General features: G+C 39.5%; 1 protein-coding gene across 1 annotated transcript in view; it reads left to right on the top strand.

Moving 5' to 3' along the window:
- adamts7 (a disintegrin-like and metallopeptidase (reprolysin type) with thrombospondin type 1 motif, 7) overlaps positions 1 to 20,293 on the top strand; it is a 77,260-nt gene that overhangs the window by 51,421 nt on the left and 5,546 nt on the right. Inside the window, exons 17-23 of the mRNA XM_078271998.1 lie at positions 1,322 to 1,448; positions 3,500 to 3,713; positions 4,650 to 6,140; positions 6,593 to 6,745; positions 8,160 to 8,333; positions 9,171 to 9,317; positions 10,190 to 10,352. Of these exons, the coding sequence (XP_078128124.1) occupies positions 1,322 to 1,448; positions 3,500 to 3,713; positions 4,650 to 6,140; positions 6,593 to 6,745; positions 8,160 to 8,333; positions 9,171 to 9,317; positions 10,190 to 10,352 (2,469 nt within the window). The remainder of the gene's footprint in view (positions 1 to 1,321; positions 1,449 to 3,499; positions 3,714 to 4,649; positions 6,141 to 6,592; positions 6,746 to 8,159; positions 8,334 to 9,170; positions 9,318 to 10,189; positions 10,353 to 20,293) is intronic.

Raw genomic sequence — 20,293 nt, 5'->3', positions numbered from 1 at the left:
ATCTCATGACTATGAGTCGCTTATCAGGATGGGGAAATCAACTAACCAATCTCCTGACTCTTCTAACCTGACCGGTCAAAGTTTTTAAATGTAAACATCAGAGTTAACACAAAGGAAAATGGGAAGATGGCTGTTGGCCAAGACCTATGGCTATGATCCAGACTATGTGGACACAAGCAAGCATCTATCTTCATCTCTAGAGAAAGAGATGGAGATAGACATCAGAATATCTACCACAGTGTGAGATCACAGAATATTATTTGTTCAAGTGGCTGTTGAATTTAGACAAATGGGCCACTCCTCAACATGGCTTAGAGTGTTTCCCTTCCTTATTTCTTTTGTTTTCTTTCTTTCTCCATCTGGCTTTCTGGCTTCCTTTTAAGAGACACCTTTAAAGGTGTAAAATTAGGTGTGAGCAGAGGTGAGAGGTGCCTCCTGCTCTGACGGGGTGGAAATACTAAGATCAGAGGTGTCAAGTAACGAAGTACAAATACTTCGTTACCTTACTTAAGTAAAAAATGTGGGTATCTATACTTTACTGGAGTACTTATTTAACAGCAGACTTTTTACTTCTACTCCTTACATTTTCACGCAATTATCTGTACTTTCATTTTAAAAATAGCCTTGTTACTCCTATTTCAATTTGGCTTGTTCATTCCGGCTTGTCATCGTTCAAAAAAACACCAAAAAAAAACCAAACCTAGCCAGCTAAATCGCGCCCTCCGGATAGAGTGAATTTGATTGTGGTTAGATGAGAAGTATAAACATATACCATTCCGACACCCTATTGGTTTGTACGCGATCCATCGCACCTGCACATGCCACACATCACGTCACACTCCAGCAAGGAAATAGCAGACGTTTGTAGCCTAGTACTTTGATTACTAGATTAATACTTGATTAATTGAAAATTAAACCAAGTAAACCTGTTCTGGTACAACCTCAAAATACAATTATGAACCTAAAATGAGCATAATATGGGCACTTTAAATATGTGCATTAAAGTCATACTAAGTAGTAGCATCAGTAGTAGTGCATTAAATGGACTACTTCATTTTACCACTGGCAGTGTTCTTTTTAGTGCTGGTTTCATATTTATGTGTTCCAGTTGTGTGGGTCATGGGTTTTACAAAATAAAAAAATGCTATGTTCTGCATTCAGTAGTGTTATTTCTGTTTGGCTCCTACAGCATTTTGATCACTTACTGGTGGACGGCCAGGTGCCCACTATGCACAACGCTATTATTATTCTGACAAGTATGATGCTGGAAGTCATCTATGTTTTTGTATGTGTGGGCTCTCTCCTCTCACTGGTATCCCAGGTGTTCAAAGGCAGATTGTTCACTGTGTGGAAAAGACAACTGGGATAGTGGAGGAGCACTTCTGTGACCCTTTAACCCGGCCTGACGATAACCAAACCAGCTGTCACAAGGATCCCTGTCCAGCTATGTGAGTTTACCCTCCAGACGTTATTTACAAGCAGTATTTACTGACACAAACTCAGAGATAGACACTTGTTTTTCAACCCTTGCAGGAGCAAACACTTATTATCCTTGTAGTGTGCATGGAAGCATATACTGTAATCCACGCTACCAAACCCACAGTTGCTGCTGGAATCACAGCTTAGTGTTTGTGTGTGAATGATGGTTGCATTCTTAAAAATGGAAAAAAAGTGTCCACGTTATAGCTGTTTTAATAAGAAAGATTACATACTTTGCTGTTTCTTTCACTTTGTGCTTCACATGAACAGTTTAACAACTCACCGGGCACCACCTTAATTGCTTCAAATGTCAGATACATGTACCTGTACAAGCAAGGCCAGGTGCCATATCTTAAGACAGCCTTTCAAAATGTAAAAGTTTAATCTCCGAAAGGGGTTTGCTATTGCAGATTGCAGAACAAATTTAAAATTCTACAGCTGCACCTAAAAATTAGTTAACGAGGTGTTTAGTATTCAGTGATGTTTAGCAGCCTCTGTCTGGAAAGTGCAACATAAATGTACTGTGGTGAGATTTTTAAAATGCTAAATAAAATGCAGATATCCGCCAGAAGCATGCAAATAACTATAATAATACGATTCAATAGGATTAGATGATTGTAGTCTCTTAAATTGCACATTGCTCAGTGAATATTTTTGCGCTAAAACATGAAATAGCTGTTATGTTTCCAGCTGAACCTAAACCTGCTCCAAAACTTTTTGCATCCTCGAGTCATGTCTTGTTGTCTGAAAGTGTTTTTTTTTTATAACCTGCTACTGGGAGCATTTTGTACTGAACATCAATAAGAAGCGCCTGAGGACAAGGGATAATAAACAAATTATGGTAATTATGTGTAATGACATAAGGGAAGACAGAAGAGGTGACATAGCTGGCTACAAACAGCTGCAGGTTGCTTTGCTGAGAAACACTACTCTTCACACAGTTTTCATCGCACATATTTTATTGCTCCAAACCGTGGCTCGTTAACTTGTGGTACTATTAGTAGTAAAACAGTTTTTGTTCAAATGGATCGGCAACCACTTCCTTTGCTACAGATGCTGTAGGTCCACCAAAATGCACCAACCTTGAGCCATTGTTCACTCTTTCTGTGGATATTACAATTAATGGTGAAAGGACAATATTTGTGTTGTTGAAAGTTCTTTGCATGATGCCAGGCATCAACATTAATCAGTGACAAAAAGTTATTTTAAGAATGATCAATCTTTATGTTCACAGCTTCTAAATGACGTGGAAAGGGGAACTAATTCCCCTGCAGTCTGTTTTTTCCTGTGACTATTACGCTTAAGATTTTTATGTAATCTGCCAACACCACACAGAATTTGAAACAATGCATGCACACATTGCTTTGTGCCTGTCATAAGAGAACAGCGGCAGTAATCCGATGCATTCCTGCTGTTAGAAATCAGCAATTTCATGGGTAATTATTTGCTTGTTTGCCTAATATAACTGTGTGTAGAGGCACAGTTTTGCATTAAAACCAAGAACTTTATAGCTAATTATCATTCGCTACTACACTTTCAAACCAGCCGGCAGTGTTTTCCTTAAAAATAAATTTAAATATAACTTTTGATGCTAACATTAAAAATGTTTAACTTAAAAACTTTGAGCTTAGAAAACGCCAACATACACAACCTGCATTTTCACAAAGTAAGCATAGTACTTATGGTTGTTTTTTGGGCTTTTTGCTTCTAACAATGTAGTTGAAGTAGCTAAAATTGTGAGTTGGGGACGGAAAGTTTTGAGAGGCAGAAATCTTACTATTAAAATCTAGCAAAACTTGAGACATTGCTATTGACGAGCAACCCTATTTACACATTGAAGACACTATGTGGACATTGTGTGCTTGGGGTCTATAATATTGATCACACTGTACCTTTATAACACTGCCATCTGAATCTGGGAGTCATCAACATTTAAACTGCTGTAAAATATTGTCATTTTCTTTCACAAGTGTACCATTAAAACATGAAACATTTGCATGTTGTGTGTCTCTGGGTGTAGATGGTGGTTCGGGGAGTGGCAGAAATGCTCAGCAAGCTGTGGGAGCTCGGGTCTGACTAAAAGGTCAGTGCTCTGCATCCAGGCAATAAGTGCTGAGGAGCAGAAAGCCCTGCAGCCCAGTGAATGTGAACACATACCCAAACCTGAGTCACTATCCTCCTGCAATGCACACATCCCCTGCCCATCAGACTGGACCACAGGCAGCTGGTCAAAGGTGAGTCTGCGTTTGAGTATGAGGTTCTGGTTTGTCTGCAATTGTTCTGTTTGAAACGGAAATCAAAATGCAAATTGTTCTTCATTTCGCCAGAAATTCTTATAACTACTTTCACATTTTCTGAAAAGGTCTTTCTGAGAAATATGTTGAATTATGTATTAACTAATCATGGCGAAAATCATTCATGCTATTATCTTCTAGCTAAAGGTAAAGATTCGACTTTCCAATGCAGACAGACCCACATTAGTGATTGCTCAGAGCCTGCATATTGTAGCGCCTCAGATCTTCAGGTTTATGACCAGGGCCTACTACACAGAGATCACCTTCTTTGTATTTTTTGTCATATTAACAACATTCTGTTTCTTTCTTTCTTTCTTTCTTTCTTTCTTTCTTTCTTTCTTTCTTTCTTTCATTTAAAACAAAAAATGACAATAACATAAAATATAAAAACATACAATAAGTGCGTTGCAACACACCAAAAGGAAGAAAAAAAAATCTATAAAGTGTTACAAACAATATATTATGTCCGAAAAAGGAGTGGAACAAAGCCAAAACTTATTTTTCCCACCGCTCGTTCTAATTATATCATTTAATTAGTGTTAAATGTGAACATGGTAATATGCTGAGCTAAGATGATGAACTTGGTCAACATTATAACATGTTAGCATTGTCATTGTGTGCATGTTAGCATGCTGACGTTAGCGTTCGCTGTACAGCATCTACTGCTACTGTTGTTTCAGTGCTGGTTATATGACTTTGCTTGTGACCCCCAGGAGTCCCATAGTCTAGGTTAACTAAAGATGATCAGCCTTTTTCCTTCACAGCTGTTAGGATTTAGATTGACACGCTCAAGACAAACCTTTTGTATACAGTACATTTTAAAAGTATAAATTTGGCCTAATCATGATCTGAAGTTGTATCTTTTCCTCCGTGCAGTGTTCGCTGACTTGTGGAAGCGGAGTACGTCAGCGTAATGTAACCTGCTCCAGAAACACAGGCAGTGACTGTGAGCCTCAGAAGAAGCCCCTTGCTGTCACTACCTGCTACATCCAGGACTGTCCGCAAGTGGTGGATAATTTCGGGGGTGTTGACTGGTCTGGAAGTGGCTGGTCGAGCAAAGAAGTGCTCAATGAAATTAACTCCATATCTGAAGTCAAACCTCCTCCCAAATACAGCACCACCAGAGCCCAGCCAAGAAGTAATAATAATAACCGTAACAACATTGTCGAGGGAGATTTTCACTACCACAATAACATTGAAAATATTGATCAGTCTTCGGAAAACAGTGTTCAAGTTGATGATTTTTACTACGACTATAATTTTATCAACTTCCATGAAGACTTGTCGGATGAGTTTGAGAGTGATGGAAAAGATTCAGGGGACAGTCACGTATCCAATGCTTCACAGGAGGCCAAGCCAACCGGCAGTGTGAAAGAAAATGCTGACATGGAAACTACCAGAGCTCCTTCAGCTACTTTAATCATTTCTACAATCTCAAAGGCCACTGCCTACACTTTAAAAACAGAAGAGCAACAGAATATAAATGCTGCAACGAAGGAGTCCACACAAACAAATTCTGAAAACTTTGATGACTTCCTTTCTGAGGATTTTCTTCTGCCTGTGTCTACCACTCGCTCACCGCCATTGTCTACAACTCAGCATTCACAAACACTTAAAGAGGGACACGATGAGGATGTGTGGGGGCCTGAAACCACGCCAGAAACTATAACTCAGGTTAAGACTGAAGTCCAACTGGACAAAAGTGCTTCAGTAATATCTCAAACAACCAGTCAATCAACAATATTTCCAACTGCCTTCACATTGAAGGATCAGACTAATTTTTATACAGTATATGCCACTAGCAATTCATGGGATACAGACAATGACCTTAGTACAACCTCACTTCCTGCCTCTGAGACACCCACTCCATTCCCCATTCCCTTTCTGCTAATCTCAGGTAACCAAGAGGCCTCAGATGACTCCACATCATTACCTGGAACAGAAAACATACCTCCTACAAACCTGGAGGGAGCCGCTCAGCCTTCCTCAGCTGATTCCCTGCCAGCCACAGTGAAACAGATACCGACAAAACCCGCCTTCACTGAAAAAACTGGAACGGAGTCCAAATCCCGGGTCCCATCGTCTGATTCAGTTGATTTTGACTACAATGAAATAGTCGTTCCCCCGATGGTGAGAAGCAACAGTAACACTGATCCTGGCCCTTCATACCAGCTTCCAACAAACTCAACAACCACTCAACATCGCACAACACCAGTTCAGCACATGGAATCGCCAAAACCTGTTGTGCCCATTTTGCCGACACATCCACCTATTCTTTGGCCACTTCCAGTGCCGACATCTACCCCAACTTCAGCCTCCACACAGGAAAATACCGCTACCCACTGGGTCACTGGCAACTGGAGCGCTGTGAGTTCCACACAATCTGGTGTTGTACTTAAACTGTGGGACGAAGCACAGCTGTGTGTCATTAATATTTTTTTATATTATTTTTTTTATCTCTGTCTGCTTTTATTATGCAGACACAGCGTCTAGTTTTGGTCCCTGCCCACATTTTGTTTCTTTGGAGACACTATTTGACCTCAAGTTAATGCAGCTAATGTCAATTGACGTAATTAATTTTTATGGCATATTTGACGTTTGCTTCTGCTTCCTGCTGTGCTGTACATAACATTTAAAGAATTTGCATTCATTTGCATTTTAGGAAAATTCTAAAAAGCCTGACCTGCAAAAATCTCAGAATACCAGATTTGCATTGCTATCAGTGAGGTTTCTTGTGCATGCTGGAGCTGTTTGTGCATCCAACCCTGAAATCATAAAGTGTAGGTAGTGTTCTCATGTGTTACTACTTCTGTGGGCAGTGCTCCACCAGCTGTGGTCTGGGTGCCATCTGGAGGACTTTGGCCTGCAGTACTGGCTCTGACTCAGACTGCGATCCGGCCAAGAGGCCTGCGCCAGCTCAGCGATGTTATCTGCGCCCCTGCGCCGCATGGAAAGTTGAGGAATGGAGTAAGGTGAGACTTCTTGTTATATTACTGTACCAATGTATGATATGGTCATTGTTTTACTGGTGTATTTGAAATATTTCTACTAGAGATGGTCCGATACCATTTTTTGCTTCCCGATACCAATTCCAATACCTGAACTTGCCGATACCGAGTACCGATCCGATACCAGTGTGTCATATATTTTAGTATGTTTTAAGAACTGTATACTATCCCTGTATGGATGTGATATGATTTCTATCTTTGTTGTCGGTCTGGCTCAGGTTAAACTCTTTGTGAAACATGAATGCCACAGAACGTTCTTTTATTATCCAGTTTGTCAGTTATAACGGAAAAAGAACATAAATAAACTACTTTAATGTATTTTTTCTTTAGGGCTTTATTACGTGGTATCGGATCGGTGCACCGATACCAGCCTTTTAGGCAGTATCGGAGCCGATACTGGTATCGGTATCGGAACATCTCTAATTTCTACACTGAATATTTTGTGTATATGAAATGCAAAAGTTATTTTTAAAGTCCTAACATGACATTGATTTTTGAATTTATTTGCTAGCGCCGTGGTGAAAGTTTGGTTGGTCCAGACTGAAATATCTCAACAACTGTCAATGAATTGCTATTAAATTTGGCACACAAGTGTGGTCCATAGAGGATAAATCCTAGTGACTTTAGTAATCCCACTTTAGTGAAGTTTATCTAGTGCCACCATGAGGTTGACATTTGAAGTTTTGAGTAATTTGGAATCAACATTAATGTTTCCTCAGGATGAATTGTAATAACTTTAAATAAATCTTTGAAATGAAAAAAAACTTTGAATAGCGTAGTATTTCCTCTAGTGCCACTCATAGACTGTACAAAATGGGGTGCCACCATCAGGTCAGAATTCACTTTGTCCAATACCTGCAAGGATGTGTTTAGTGCTAATGAGCACATTTTAGCATGCTAGCAGGCTAAACTAAGATTGTGAACAAAGTAAACATACCTGGTAAACATTAGCATGCTAGAGTTATTATCTGATGTTAATTTAGCTCAAAGTACTGCTGAGCCTATGTGCAGCCTCACAGAAGCCCTAGCATGGGTGTAGACTCTTAGTAAATATTCAAAATAACTGAAAATGATGAGCCATAAATAAGATAAAAAGTGCTTTGAGTATAAAAGTTGTCCTGAAAGGATTTTCTAGTTATAAAGTAAGAGTTATTAGGCATTCAGGTAAGAGATTATCTTATGTAGTAAGTCAAAGGACAAAGTTTGGTCTTGAAGATATCCATCCATCACTTCAGCTGCGTTCAAATCAGTGAAGCTTTTTGGATACGTGATGAAAGCCATTAAAGCCAGTTGCCTTTTAAACTCATTACTACTGGATACTTACAAGCTCCAGCTGCCCATGCTATTTGAATAACAATCACGCCATGTCTTCTACCAGTGCTCCAAGAATTGTGAAGGCGGAATTAAATTACGAGAGGTCCAGTGTTTTGACTTGCGGGATAAAAGGCCCCTGCGACCTTTCCACTGCCGCGCCATGTTCTCCAGGCCACATACCCAAATGACCTGTAACCCTCAGTCATGTCTCGACTGGTACATCTCCTCCTGGGGACAGGTGAGTAAGATGAAGCGAATAATGAGAGGCATTGTGAGAAAGAAGAAAATGCAGGTTTTTGTTAGACTCAATTCCACTCAAAACTCTGTGTATTTTCAAGTTAAATGGGGGCAGGAGTGATAACCTTCAGAACATTTCATTTTCAGTTTATTGCCGTTATATTACTGCACAAAGCAAAGCATATGATACCGTTCAGTGCATTTCAATAGATTTCTAAATGCATTTCTTCCTTTTTTCTTCTATTCATTTGAGTGCAGAATACAAATCTACTTGCAAAGATGTGAAGGTTGTTTGAGGTGGTTAACAAGTCACTTTAAGCATTTTTTTTTTTTTTTTATTGTAATTGTTGATTATTAATAGTGTGGGTTGATACCTTCAGGGTGGGCGGGTGGGAGGTTCTGAGATTTAAGCGTGAGCAACTGAGCAGCATTACATTCACAAGCTATGTTGTTGGAAAAGTAAACCCAGACAGTCAACTGTTAAACATACTGTAGTTGTCATGAAAAGTGTAATATGAATTTGGTGATGTATTGCAGATGCTGTTAAGCAGTCTTTGATTTCGTAGCTTCTCACAAGTACTTTGACTCACCAACAAGCGGGTTTTTAACCACGCAATAATTACATAACAAAAAGGACTAAATGGTAACAATTGATGGATTATCTATTTGAAACAAGCGTCAAGTCTCTGCAACTTGTTTTTATGTTGTACTGAAATAAACAAAACAACAATGGCTTCTGTGGAAGTTCAGAAAATGCAGCAATGCTCAGCAATCAACTGAGTCAAGGCTAAGCAGCTAAATGTGTGTGTGTACGTGTGCGTGTGCGTGTGCTATTCAGTGCTCTGAGGTGTGTGGGGGAGGGGAGCAGCAGCGTATTGTCACCTGTCCAGAGGAGGATCGATGCAATGAGGATCTTCAGCCCAGCAACATCCAGTCATGCAATAGCCAGCCTTGTGCTCAGTGGCTTACTGGATCATGGGGAGAGGTACACACACACACACACACACACACACACACACACGTATGTATGACTAAATGATATCATACATCACAATAATGTCAATATATATTCATATAATGTTCATATAATATTTTTACATTTTCTAAACATCTTCTTCATTATTATTTGAAGATAGAATGTGACCTCTAAGGTCCTGGTAACTGAATGTGGGTGGGGAAAAAGAAAAAAAACGAGGAAGAGAAAAGAAGCAGGAGGAATTTCGTGGCACACTGAAAAACAATGATACAGCATCATGATGAACTTAATACTGTAGGTCACATCCTTGACATTTGACGGGGAGGCTGCTGATGACGAAGGAGATGAACAAAGACTGGTCAAAGGATTCAGGAGTGATCAAAGAAATTTTATTTGATGGGTCTAGAAGAGCCACAGATATGTGGCATAGCTGATTGGATAAAAGACAATAAAAAAAACTGTGAAGTAGACTTAGATATGCGTTAATTGATGACTCTCTAACCTGTCCACTTGTCAAAAGAGTAGCCTTGAGAAGAGTAGAGTTTTTACTGTTTTTACTAAAACTACATGTTATGGTAAATCATGACACAACAGTTATTTTTGCAGCAAGAACCAGTCCATTAAAATATGTTGTCTGGTGGCCGGGTTCGCTCAGTGGGTAGAGCAGGCGCACATATACTGAGAGGTTTATGCCTCGACACAGAGGTCGAGGGGTTGAATCCGACCTGTCACGATTTCCTGCATGTCTTCCCCCTCTCTCTCCCCTTTCTCACCTAGCTGTCCTGTCAAATTAAAGGCAGATAAAGCCCAAAAAATAATCCTAAAAAAAAGAATATGTTGTCTGTAAAACATTTTAACATTTTCCTAAACTTTCTCTGTAGTGCTCGGCTTCTTGCGGTGGCGGAGTGCAGCATCGACTCATCAAATGTGTGAACACAAAGTCTGACACACACAAAGAAGTGGATCAAGCTCAATGTGACCATGTGCTGCACCCTGAAAGCACCCAGAAATGTAACTTACAGGAATGTGAGCGCGCCCCCTCTGGTGAGTAAATCAACATGTGGAACATGGTAAACTTTATACCTGCTCAACATTAGCATGCTAGCATTGTCATTGTGAGCATGATTGTAAACTGACGTTAATATTTAGCTCAAAGCACCGCTGTGCCTATGTTCAGCCTCACAGAGCTGCCAGCATGGCTGTAGACTCTCTAATTATTTGTGGATTGTTATGGTATATTTTGACTCCCCATGCAGCCATCCATTGTATACAGGACCAGTTATATCATGTTGTGTCAAACTAGACTTTTTACTTTATTGTCCCCAAGGGGAACGTCTTTGTCACAAACAGAAGGCTATGTTATGGACATAGCACGCATACAGAGAAACAAACAAAAAGTACAAACCTATCAGAATGACATGCAGATGAATAATACAGACGGGTAACACGGACATGATGGCAGTGATTTATCTCAGTCTTTTGTTTAGGGTTAGGGTTACATAGAGTCCTTTGAGTTTACGGATTGCTGACAGTCTTTAATGGCTCCTTTTTTGAATGTCTCTTGTGTGCTGGTCGAAAGTGAGTTTGTTGTCTAGTGTGAGTCCAAGGTATTTGAAGCTGTCAACCATTTAAACTGTTTCATTGTTGATGATGATGGGCTGCTGGGGGGGAACCTGAATGTGTACAGTATGTGCATAAATGGGGATCATCTGTGGGTGGTTCATCAATAGTTTGTTTTTACATGCTGAAGAGGGGCTCTGCCCAAAACGTCTGCGCTTTGAATTACATAGACTTTATTGTACCTTGTAGTGTGCAGATCTTTCATTTCATTGTTTGTTATTACCAAACCACAGGAAATCATCTGAGAGGCAATCTTCCTCTCCTTCTTCTCTTCCATGTTCCCCTGAGACCGGCACTGAATGTTTTCTCCCCGATATCGATCATCAAAACACAACAACTCCTCGTCCTCTTTTTTCCCCCATCCATCCATCACACGGGGCATACGATTTTTTGATGCAGTCACACACTGCTTTCCCGGAGCCAGGGTTGCAGACATTCTGATTAAACTTGTAGAACGGATACCATCACTCCCGACCTCCATCAAACGTATTGTAGTCCATTGTGGAGTTAATGATACCCACTTTCATGAAAGTAAACTTACAAAACGGGATTTTAACCTTCTTATTGATGCGTTGAAGAGCACTGGAAAGTGTGTTTTTATTTCTGGTCCACTTCCGTCTGTTGGTCGCGGAGCAGGACGTTTTAGCTGACTCCTCAGCCTTAGCACTTGGCTTCAGTCTGCCTGCAGGCTCCACAACATAGGTTTTATTGACAATTTTCATTTGTTTTGGGAAAGCCGTTCTCTTTTTAGCAGAGATGGAATTCACCTCAATAAACGGGGCAGCCAAATGCTCTGCGGTAATCTTCAGCACGGGCTCCAGACTCACTCACACTTGTGACTGTTTACATCTTGCGCACACGTGCACAAGCACATGCCCCAGTCACACCCCTCTTCCTCTACAGCAGTAGAAGCATACGTTACCCTTGAGAGCTCCCCCTGCAGGCCCCCCTTGTCAGTTACGACCTACTCTCCCTTGTCACCTTCTATAAACACTCACCCCATGAGCTGCTCCGATCATCACGGAGCTTGTCTAATAGTTAGAGCATGAATAACTTAAGAACAAACCCTACATAAGTCAGGGAACTGGTCCTCAGTCCAACAGGGCAATACCTTTTTATACCCCCACCTCCATTATCATTCCCACAAGAATTACAAACATCCGAAGACCTCATCACTCCCCTGGCCGCAGAAGATGAGGAGTCAACTACGGTAATCTCCGTTGCCTTGACTGTTCTAATGATCAAATATCATGTGTATACAATCCCTATCAAATTCGCATTGTTGAATGTGCAATCACTTTCGAACAAAACATTTGTTTTAAATGACTTCTTTCTGTCACTTGATCTAGACTTTTTATTTGTCACGGAAACATGGCTGCATGTTGGTGAAACTTGGCTGCAATGCAATGTGATTGTGACTTTTTTAGTTATTAGTTAGTTTAATCTACTGGCAGGGGTGGGGGTTTATCAACAATCTATCTAGCTGCTTACCAAAAAAATCACTATGAATGCTGTCAATTGCCAGTTGATAAGTACAAGTTTGAGGTGCGAGCATTTAAGGTTGATTTGTCCTGCCCACTGATTTGTGCGCTGGTGTATAGACCAATAAGGACTTTATCAGTGAATTTTTTTAGTTTCTATCCTTGATTGTGCCCAACTCGGATAAGATTTTAATATCCATGTCTGTTGTCCATCAAAGCCTTTAGTTAGCCAGTTTCTACAACTTGTGGACTCATTCAATCTGACTCAGTCTGTAACTGGTCCCACACACAAACATGGTCATACACTGGATCTTGTTTTATCATTAGATTTTCCTGTTTTAAATATTGAGCTGGATGTTGCTAGTCTATCAGACCATAAACCTGTGATTTTAATGCATCACTTTCTAATCCATTACCTAAACCTTGCTTGCCAGATGGCTACATCCGAGCACTGAACCCGTCCACTGCCAGGCAATTTTCTGATGCTTTCATAGCTTGTCCTTTTGCTAGCCCTACAGAGATAACCTCCGCCTCTCACTTTCACAGATGTTCTTGGTATTGTTGCCCCTTTTAAACTGACCCAAAGTCAAAGCCCAACCTTGGCTTAACAAGTGAGACTTGTGCCATTAGAGGCAAATTTAAATTTTGAGAAAATGTATCAAGAAGATACCCCTAATGGTTTATGTATACAAGACATTTATTTCATTGGTATTCTATATTAAACCGTCTGGCCCCAGCCCTTTTGACCATGCATACATACATACATATAAAGCAGTGCGCTTTGCCATTCATCAACAGCAACACTGATATCACTGGGAAACCACCAGCTCTTCCTCTATTGATGCCACATCACAAGACCAGTGGAAAGGGTGACTACAGTAGCATCAAAGGTCTTCTTTGTTTACCAGGCAGTGTAAAAGGAAAAAAAAGAGAGAACAGATTTCCAACTGAAATAGAGTAGAAGACATTTGCAATTAAAGCAACTATTCACAACAGAAACATCATAGGCTGCGAGTCTTCTTTTGCTTGAAACACATCACTCATGTCTTGACATTCCTATCTTTTGCTTTTCTGTCACACTGTACCCCAATACGTTTTACCAAAGTTGATATCTGACTTTAATGTGCATGTGTCTTAAAGAGCATGTGTCTTTAAAGAAGATGACTTGAAACGGCTCCCATTTTTACACTAGAGGGGTATTCTTTGCTCCATCAGAGGTTATTTGAAGGCACATGCATGTCTGCAGAGAAGAAGCGGGTTACAGCGGCTTCTTTTGTTCAGTTTTTTCAGCAGAAATGGTCCTCACAGCTTCACCTGTTGAACATGAAACTCTTAAATGACAATAATCTCCAAAGAATATTGATTATTTTTGCAGCTCCTTTAATATTTGGCCTTCTACATCATTTGCAACTTTTTCATTCAATTTTCCAATGTCGGTCACAGCAGTTCAATGGTATTTCTGTTTCATATCGGACATGAAATGAATTTGAGGTGTATGATAACATGGCAACCAACAGCTGGCCTATTAGCACTGTGTGTGACCCTCCATCTCAGTTAATAACTGTGTTTTGCTCCAACAAGGCACTCAGTTCTTGAGTTCATGTTCTTTTTTCCCTCCCTGTTGTCAAGGACATCCTGGGAAGTTCATGTTTTTTTCATTTGAAATAGTATATTCCACATGTTAAATGTCTGACATCACATGCGTGTTCATGTACAAATTCATGTGTGCTTTAACTGGTAATAGTTTTCCACGAATCCCATTCATTAAGAAGACAAAGAAACCAACAGACTGAATCCAATGGGCTGAATTTAGTTAAACAATGACGTACATCAGAATCATAAAATTATATCTACCTGACATTGAAAGGAAAATAAAATGGATTTCAGAGAATGTAAGGTTGACTAGTGCCTCCTCGTCAGGGTTTTTGCTGCAGATCAGGTGAAAAAAAAAAAAGATATTCCCTGTTGCTTGAGACTAAAGCTTTTAACCCCTCTAGATGAAGACATATTCAGCAATCAGCAGATTGCTAAATATGAAATGGTATTTGTGCCATAGAACATCAGAATATAATAAGAGAACCTTGAATGTCTCACCTCCAACATTACAGTTTTTTACGATCGCTATGGCACTTTTTCAATACTTTTAACAACTTTCCTAAACTCTTAACACAGTTAGCACATCTACCTGTGTAGGCTATACATTTAACATATTTATTGTTGCTTTGACACAAAATGCATACAGTTAACACACATTTTAAATGCTTGAACTTCTTTTACACACAAGCTCCACCAAGACCAAAACAATGGCTTTTTACTGACCAATTTGCAAATGCTTTCACACTCTATGTCAGAACAGATAACAACATGTTCTTAACCTAACTTAAAGGCTAAAGTCAAAGTGAACAGCTGTTCATATTGTAAATTGAAACACAAATATATCCCCTGCATTTTATACATGCATTTATTGAGAAACAGCTGATTGAAGTTATGCAAATAGATCAATCACAGCTGATTCCCTTCTAGGAAACACACCACTCAGGTGTTGAGGTTCTTTCAATCGCATGATCATATGGTAGTACAGTAAAAGAGGACCTATTTTAACAATATACTGTAGATGAACACAGAAAATAAGAAAAATGCCTTCACGAGGGAGAGGAAGAGGAGTACCAGGACAATTCTGTCTCTGTCTCCTTTTTTATAGAACTGCACATTCTATAAAACTACTCTGAGATGGGTCATGTCATTCATTTTTTGAATTGAATCTCTGCAGCAAAAGAAACAAAATGGTGGCCGGGTCTGCTCAGTGGGTAGAGCAGGCGCACATATACTTTTATTATTCTTCTTCTTTGAGGTTTATGCCTCGACGCAGAGGTCCAGAGTTCAAATCCGACTTGTGACGATTTCCTCCATGTGTACCCTCTCTCTCTCTCCCCTTTCTCAACTAGCTGTCCTGTCAAATAAAGGCAGAAAAGCCCCCCCCAAAAAATGTAGAGAGGCTTCAAGAGAAACTGCAGTGTAAAACACAATCTATGATCAATACAATATACTATTGTCTAGTATTACTGTATAAGGGCAGACCTGACATATCAAATAATGTAGTTTCTGTAATTCCATCTGATGTTAGTGTTTTGTATGACATTGTTCTATGATTGACTAAATGTTCCTGTTGGGAGAGAACATGTTTTAGTGTTTTGGAAGAATTATTCGATTTTGAGACATGTTTATTGTTTTGGTGGACATAGTGTATTGTGTTAGTGAATTATTGTATTTTGAAAATCAGTGTTGGAGTTTAGTTTACAATGTGTGATTTTGAGCATGAAATTAACTGTTTTGCCAATTGTGTGTTGTAGGTGTGTTGGTGCGTTAAGAGTTTAGGAAAGTTGTTAAAAGTATTGAAAAAATTGTCATAGCGATCGTAAAAAACTGTAAGAGAGGTAAAACCTCTTCTCACAGAGGTGGTAAAGGTTTAGTTGACATGACAATTCTCAATTATCAGCTGGCTTACAATTTCTTGCATTCCCAGTTATTTAATATGATTGATTTGTTGAGTTTTGGTCAGAAAAGAGACCACATTACTGGTAAAGTAACTACTGTTACACTCATTATTCTCAAAGGAAAAGTTACTACACAACATATACTGTATGTGTTGTAGAGTCCATGATTTACTTTGCTCACTACAGTTCTGCACATTTAATCACTTTTAAATATAAAATTGAGGCATTATGTGAGTTAAATTGAATAATTTATAGAAATAAGCCATGGAAGCAATACACAATGGCATTCATTAAATTGGCAAATATAGAAAATGTCAAATAAATAAGGAATGTATTTACAAAAATGTATTCGGCTACAGAAAATACAATATTTACACTATCCAAAGTATAACGAAATTATTTATTTTGCTGCAATGTGACCCATCCTTCATCAGGATACATTACTGCCTTAAGTAAGGAATTATACCACAGTTAGCTCTGACCTTGCATTGTGTACCTCTTCCGAGAGTACTTGCTCCCTTATATGATCCTTCTCTAGTACGTTCTCAAAAACACAAAAAAGTCATTTTCAAAGGCACCTATATGTTACTTTATGCACCTGCAAGCCTTTTGGCACTTGTGAGCGTTGTTTCTGGAGGACTTCTCCTTGATATACTGTGGCTTGGATTGGACCTCACTTTGGACAAAAGTGTCTGCCAAATGAATGCATGTGTTTGGCACACATTTAAATGAGGGGCTCTTTCTTCTGATACAGCAGCATTTCTGTCGAATCTCTTTAAGTCACTCCAGATCAGAGCTTAAAAAATTCAGAGCCATTCTGATGCTGCATTGGACCAAGAGCGATCACGACTGTAATTAGACACAGATCAGAAACATCTCTGCGGAGTTACTCAGTCAGAGACGCGACATGATGGAAATATGAAGTGATGGGGCAGAAGGTCATTTTATCCATCACATATAGACCATACTTATGTGTTAACTAAACTACAATGACAATGATCAGGAAGGAAGACTTGGGCAACATTCATCCGACATTAATAAAAGCCTGGCCACGATGTGTCAATATACTGTGCACTGCTGTGATATATATTGACCAACACAATATGTTGATTCAATGGCCAAGAATATAACTGCTCAATGTCGTGTACTCATGCCTTTGTCAGAGCCTGTATGGCAAAAGCTGCTCCAAGTAGCCTCGCATCGTGGACTGTAAGCTGCACACAGAAGCTGTGACTCTCATCAGTTTAATGTGAAACCAGTGCAGTAACATGATTCATGTGTAAGGCCACGTGTGCAGCTGTGTGAGCCCAAGACAGATTTCCATTTTTCTGTGCCTGTCTGACAAAACATCTAGGCTGCAGGTCATTAATATCCCACTAGGAAGCAGTAGTTGATTTTCTTAGCAGTAGGGGATAATATGAAGTCAATGTGAGTCCATACTTCACAAGAACTGTACATTCGCTTTTGGAGCATTGGATAGGCCTATATTTACTAGAAGAAAAGAAAACAAATGACATATTGAGCCATTAGTGACATTTTCTCCATATATATGTATCAAAGTGAAGCTCTTTTCAGTGCTCACTCTGCCATACTGTACTGTACGTCCCCCTATAACCTAAACTGCAGCGTATAGTCACTAAACTCTCTGATCATGAGCTCTGACCACTGAAGAAATGTACATGTGTTCAAATGAGTTCTTTTCAGTGCGTATGTGCACCTTTTGGCCTCTGACTAGATATGTGCCCTTATATTTTTTTCTATTGCTTTTTCTAATTCTATGTTTAACACATGGCATCAATTCTCAATTAAAAGCGTGTTGCAATGCCCGACAACTACATTTGAGTTCTGCGAGGCCGCACGAGCCCCTGCCCCTCTCTCTTCCACTTCCCTTGTTACAGCCAGCACAATTAATGCAGGCAAATCGAGCCTCCGCTTCGCCCTGACCTGCATGGGCATAATTTATTGTAGGGACGGTGGGGATATGTCCCTACCACTTTTCTGATACCTAAAATTGTCCCATGACACATGCATGTCATTGCATGTGTGCCTCCAGTTATTTTTAGTCACCCTAAGGTGTTAGTCACTGCATGTGACCGCACATTCGCTTAACCTGCCTCATCCGGAGTCCCACACAGGGTTCTGTATCCGTCAAACAGTCTGAATGAGATACTACCATATCAGCAGAGCAACAACAAGATGTACAGCAGACTATAGGACAGGTTGATTTTTTTTCTTAAAATATTGTGACTTTATTCTTTTAATACTACAACTTTTTCGAAAAAAATATTACGACCTTATTCTCAACTTCTTAAAGAACACAAATATGTGGGATATGTTTTAAATGTGCACAACGTTTTGGACATAAGCAGAAAACTGAAACACATCTGAGCTATTACAGTCCAGGGGTTTATAAATTAATAAAATGAATGAATGTGTCATTAGTGTGAACAGATGCTACATGCACATTTAAAGAGGTCACTTCCCAAAACAAAAGACACAAAAGAGGACGGAAGAGTAAATCATTCCTACATGTGTGTTGACTCAGCAGGGACAACATAAATATTTGAAAAGCAATACAGAATGCCTGAGAGCTATAGCATTATATTCCATTATGTTTTTATATTTTGAAGATGGGACTGGGTGCTGGTTAGTTCTTAGTTTAGACTTGGTCTTGACAGAGGTCTTTGTCTTGACCCATACCCCCCCACTGAGTTCTGTCTCATGTTGGACTAGACAAATGTTCTGGACTACAGCTCTGCCTTGTCCTTAACATTGAGGTCTTCTTAATGTGATCTCAATGTGTTGCATTATGCACACATATCAGAGACTCACAAATGATGTCCTTGCAGCAAAGCGATTTTAAACCACTAGCTCTACTAGAAAATGTAAATGTGTATGAGCCTTTTCTTCTGTTTAAAAAACAGATTGGCAACATTGTGGCATAAGTGATCTATGATTCATGGCGCCTCTCAATCTTTGTATGCAAGCTAAGAGTAATGTTTAACATACAGTCTATGAGCTGGTGCGTGGAAAAAGCCTAAGGGAGAGTAGAAGAAGGTCAAGTGGATGAATGACCTGCATTCAGTCTGAAGATCTCCCTGCAGACACAGATTCCCACAGCATTGAGTTAATGTTGGGAGCTAATGAGCTTCATTGGGTTTTTATAGAGGTAAATCATCATTGAGCTTATGGATTTGTTTTAGAATTCATATCAAAAATCTCTGAAGACATCTCAAAAATGATTAAGTCTGTGTGTAATGTTTCTAAGCTTTTAAATCTTAGCTGGGGGCTATTTTCTTTAAAACACTGAAGAAAATACATGTCCATACTGTATATGGCAAAAAACACCAGGCCTTAATTTGGGCATATTAAAAGAAAAACGAAGTTAATGTAAACTATCCAGGTAGCGTATTTATACATTTATAATTGAATTTAGCTCTCTGGTGAGACGTGGCTTTACGGAGCTTATAGTGAGTTACAGCTCATTGTTTGGTTGCCAGGCAACTTTACTATTTTGATTTACTCTCACCACTCTCATAGCTTTGTTTTCGGCCGCAGCAGGCAGCTGCTTTGAATGAGAACGTTCTAAAAACCCACTGTACACTACTTGCTCAGGAATTGGTAGAGACCAAAAACAGAGCTAAAAGAGAACGAATATTAGACTTACAGAAACACAAATCCAAATGAATGATTGCTCTGTAGCTGCTGGATGTGTAATAAATGAACTGTTTGCCAAGAACTTTCCCATATCAACTTACAGTATATGGGTCAATGTTGTGTTCACAACTTGTTATATTATTATAAATTTATATTCATCAGTAAGTGGCAGAACACTAAGTTTATGATTGACAGTTCAGCAGCACTACTGTTGTTGTGCAGTGACGGTTCAATAAACACCTCTACCTCTATCTTTTGTACCTAAAATTGAAGATGAAGACATAAAGGTGACGCTTTTTGTATACACTGCTTAACATAGAGATGGTGTCTTTTGTGCTTATGCGGTGTTCAATGTTCTTTGTACTGAAGATCATTCAACAGCCCTTCACTATGTTCTTTATTCAGCTTATTTGTTCCCTGGCTCACTCTTTCATTATGATGTAATTAACTCCTTCATGACCCTTGGACCATAAGATGTTTTGTTGTAGAAAACAAATGCAAAGCCACATCTACTGATGATACTGATGCATAGGGTGAGGGGCTGAAGAGGGGTTCCCCGTGTACAGGATTTCCTTCTCACCCAAATCCAAAATATGTATTGTATTCCAAAATAAGGAAAGTAAAGCATATGAGTGCGGAAGTTCCACTGCTGCCTTTTGTTGCTTGCTGCTCTATATAGGGCATGTTGGTGAGTGGGTCAAAGATCGCAAATGGGGGTGTATAGAAAACAGGA

Source organism: Sander vitreus, chromosome 1, assembly GCF_031162955.1.
Source record: "Sander vitreus isolate 19-12246 chromosome 1, sanVit1, whole genome shotgun sequence".
Classification (NCBI taxonomy): Eukaryota; Metazoa; Chordata; class Actinopteri; order Perciformes; family Percidae; genus Sander; species Sander vitreus.
The sequence above is the reverse complement of the archived record's forward strand: the minus strand, read 5'-3'. Positions and strand labels throughout refer to the sequence as shown.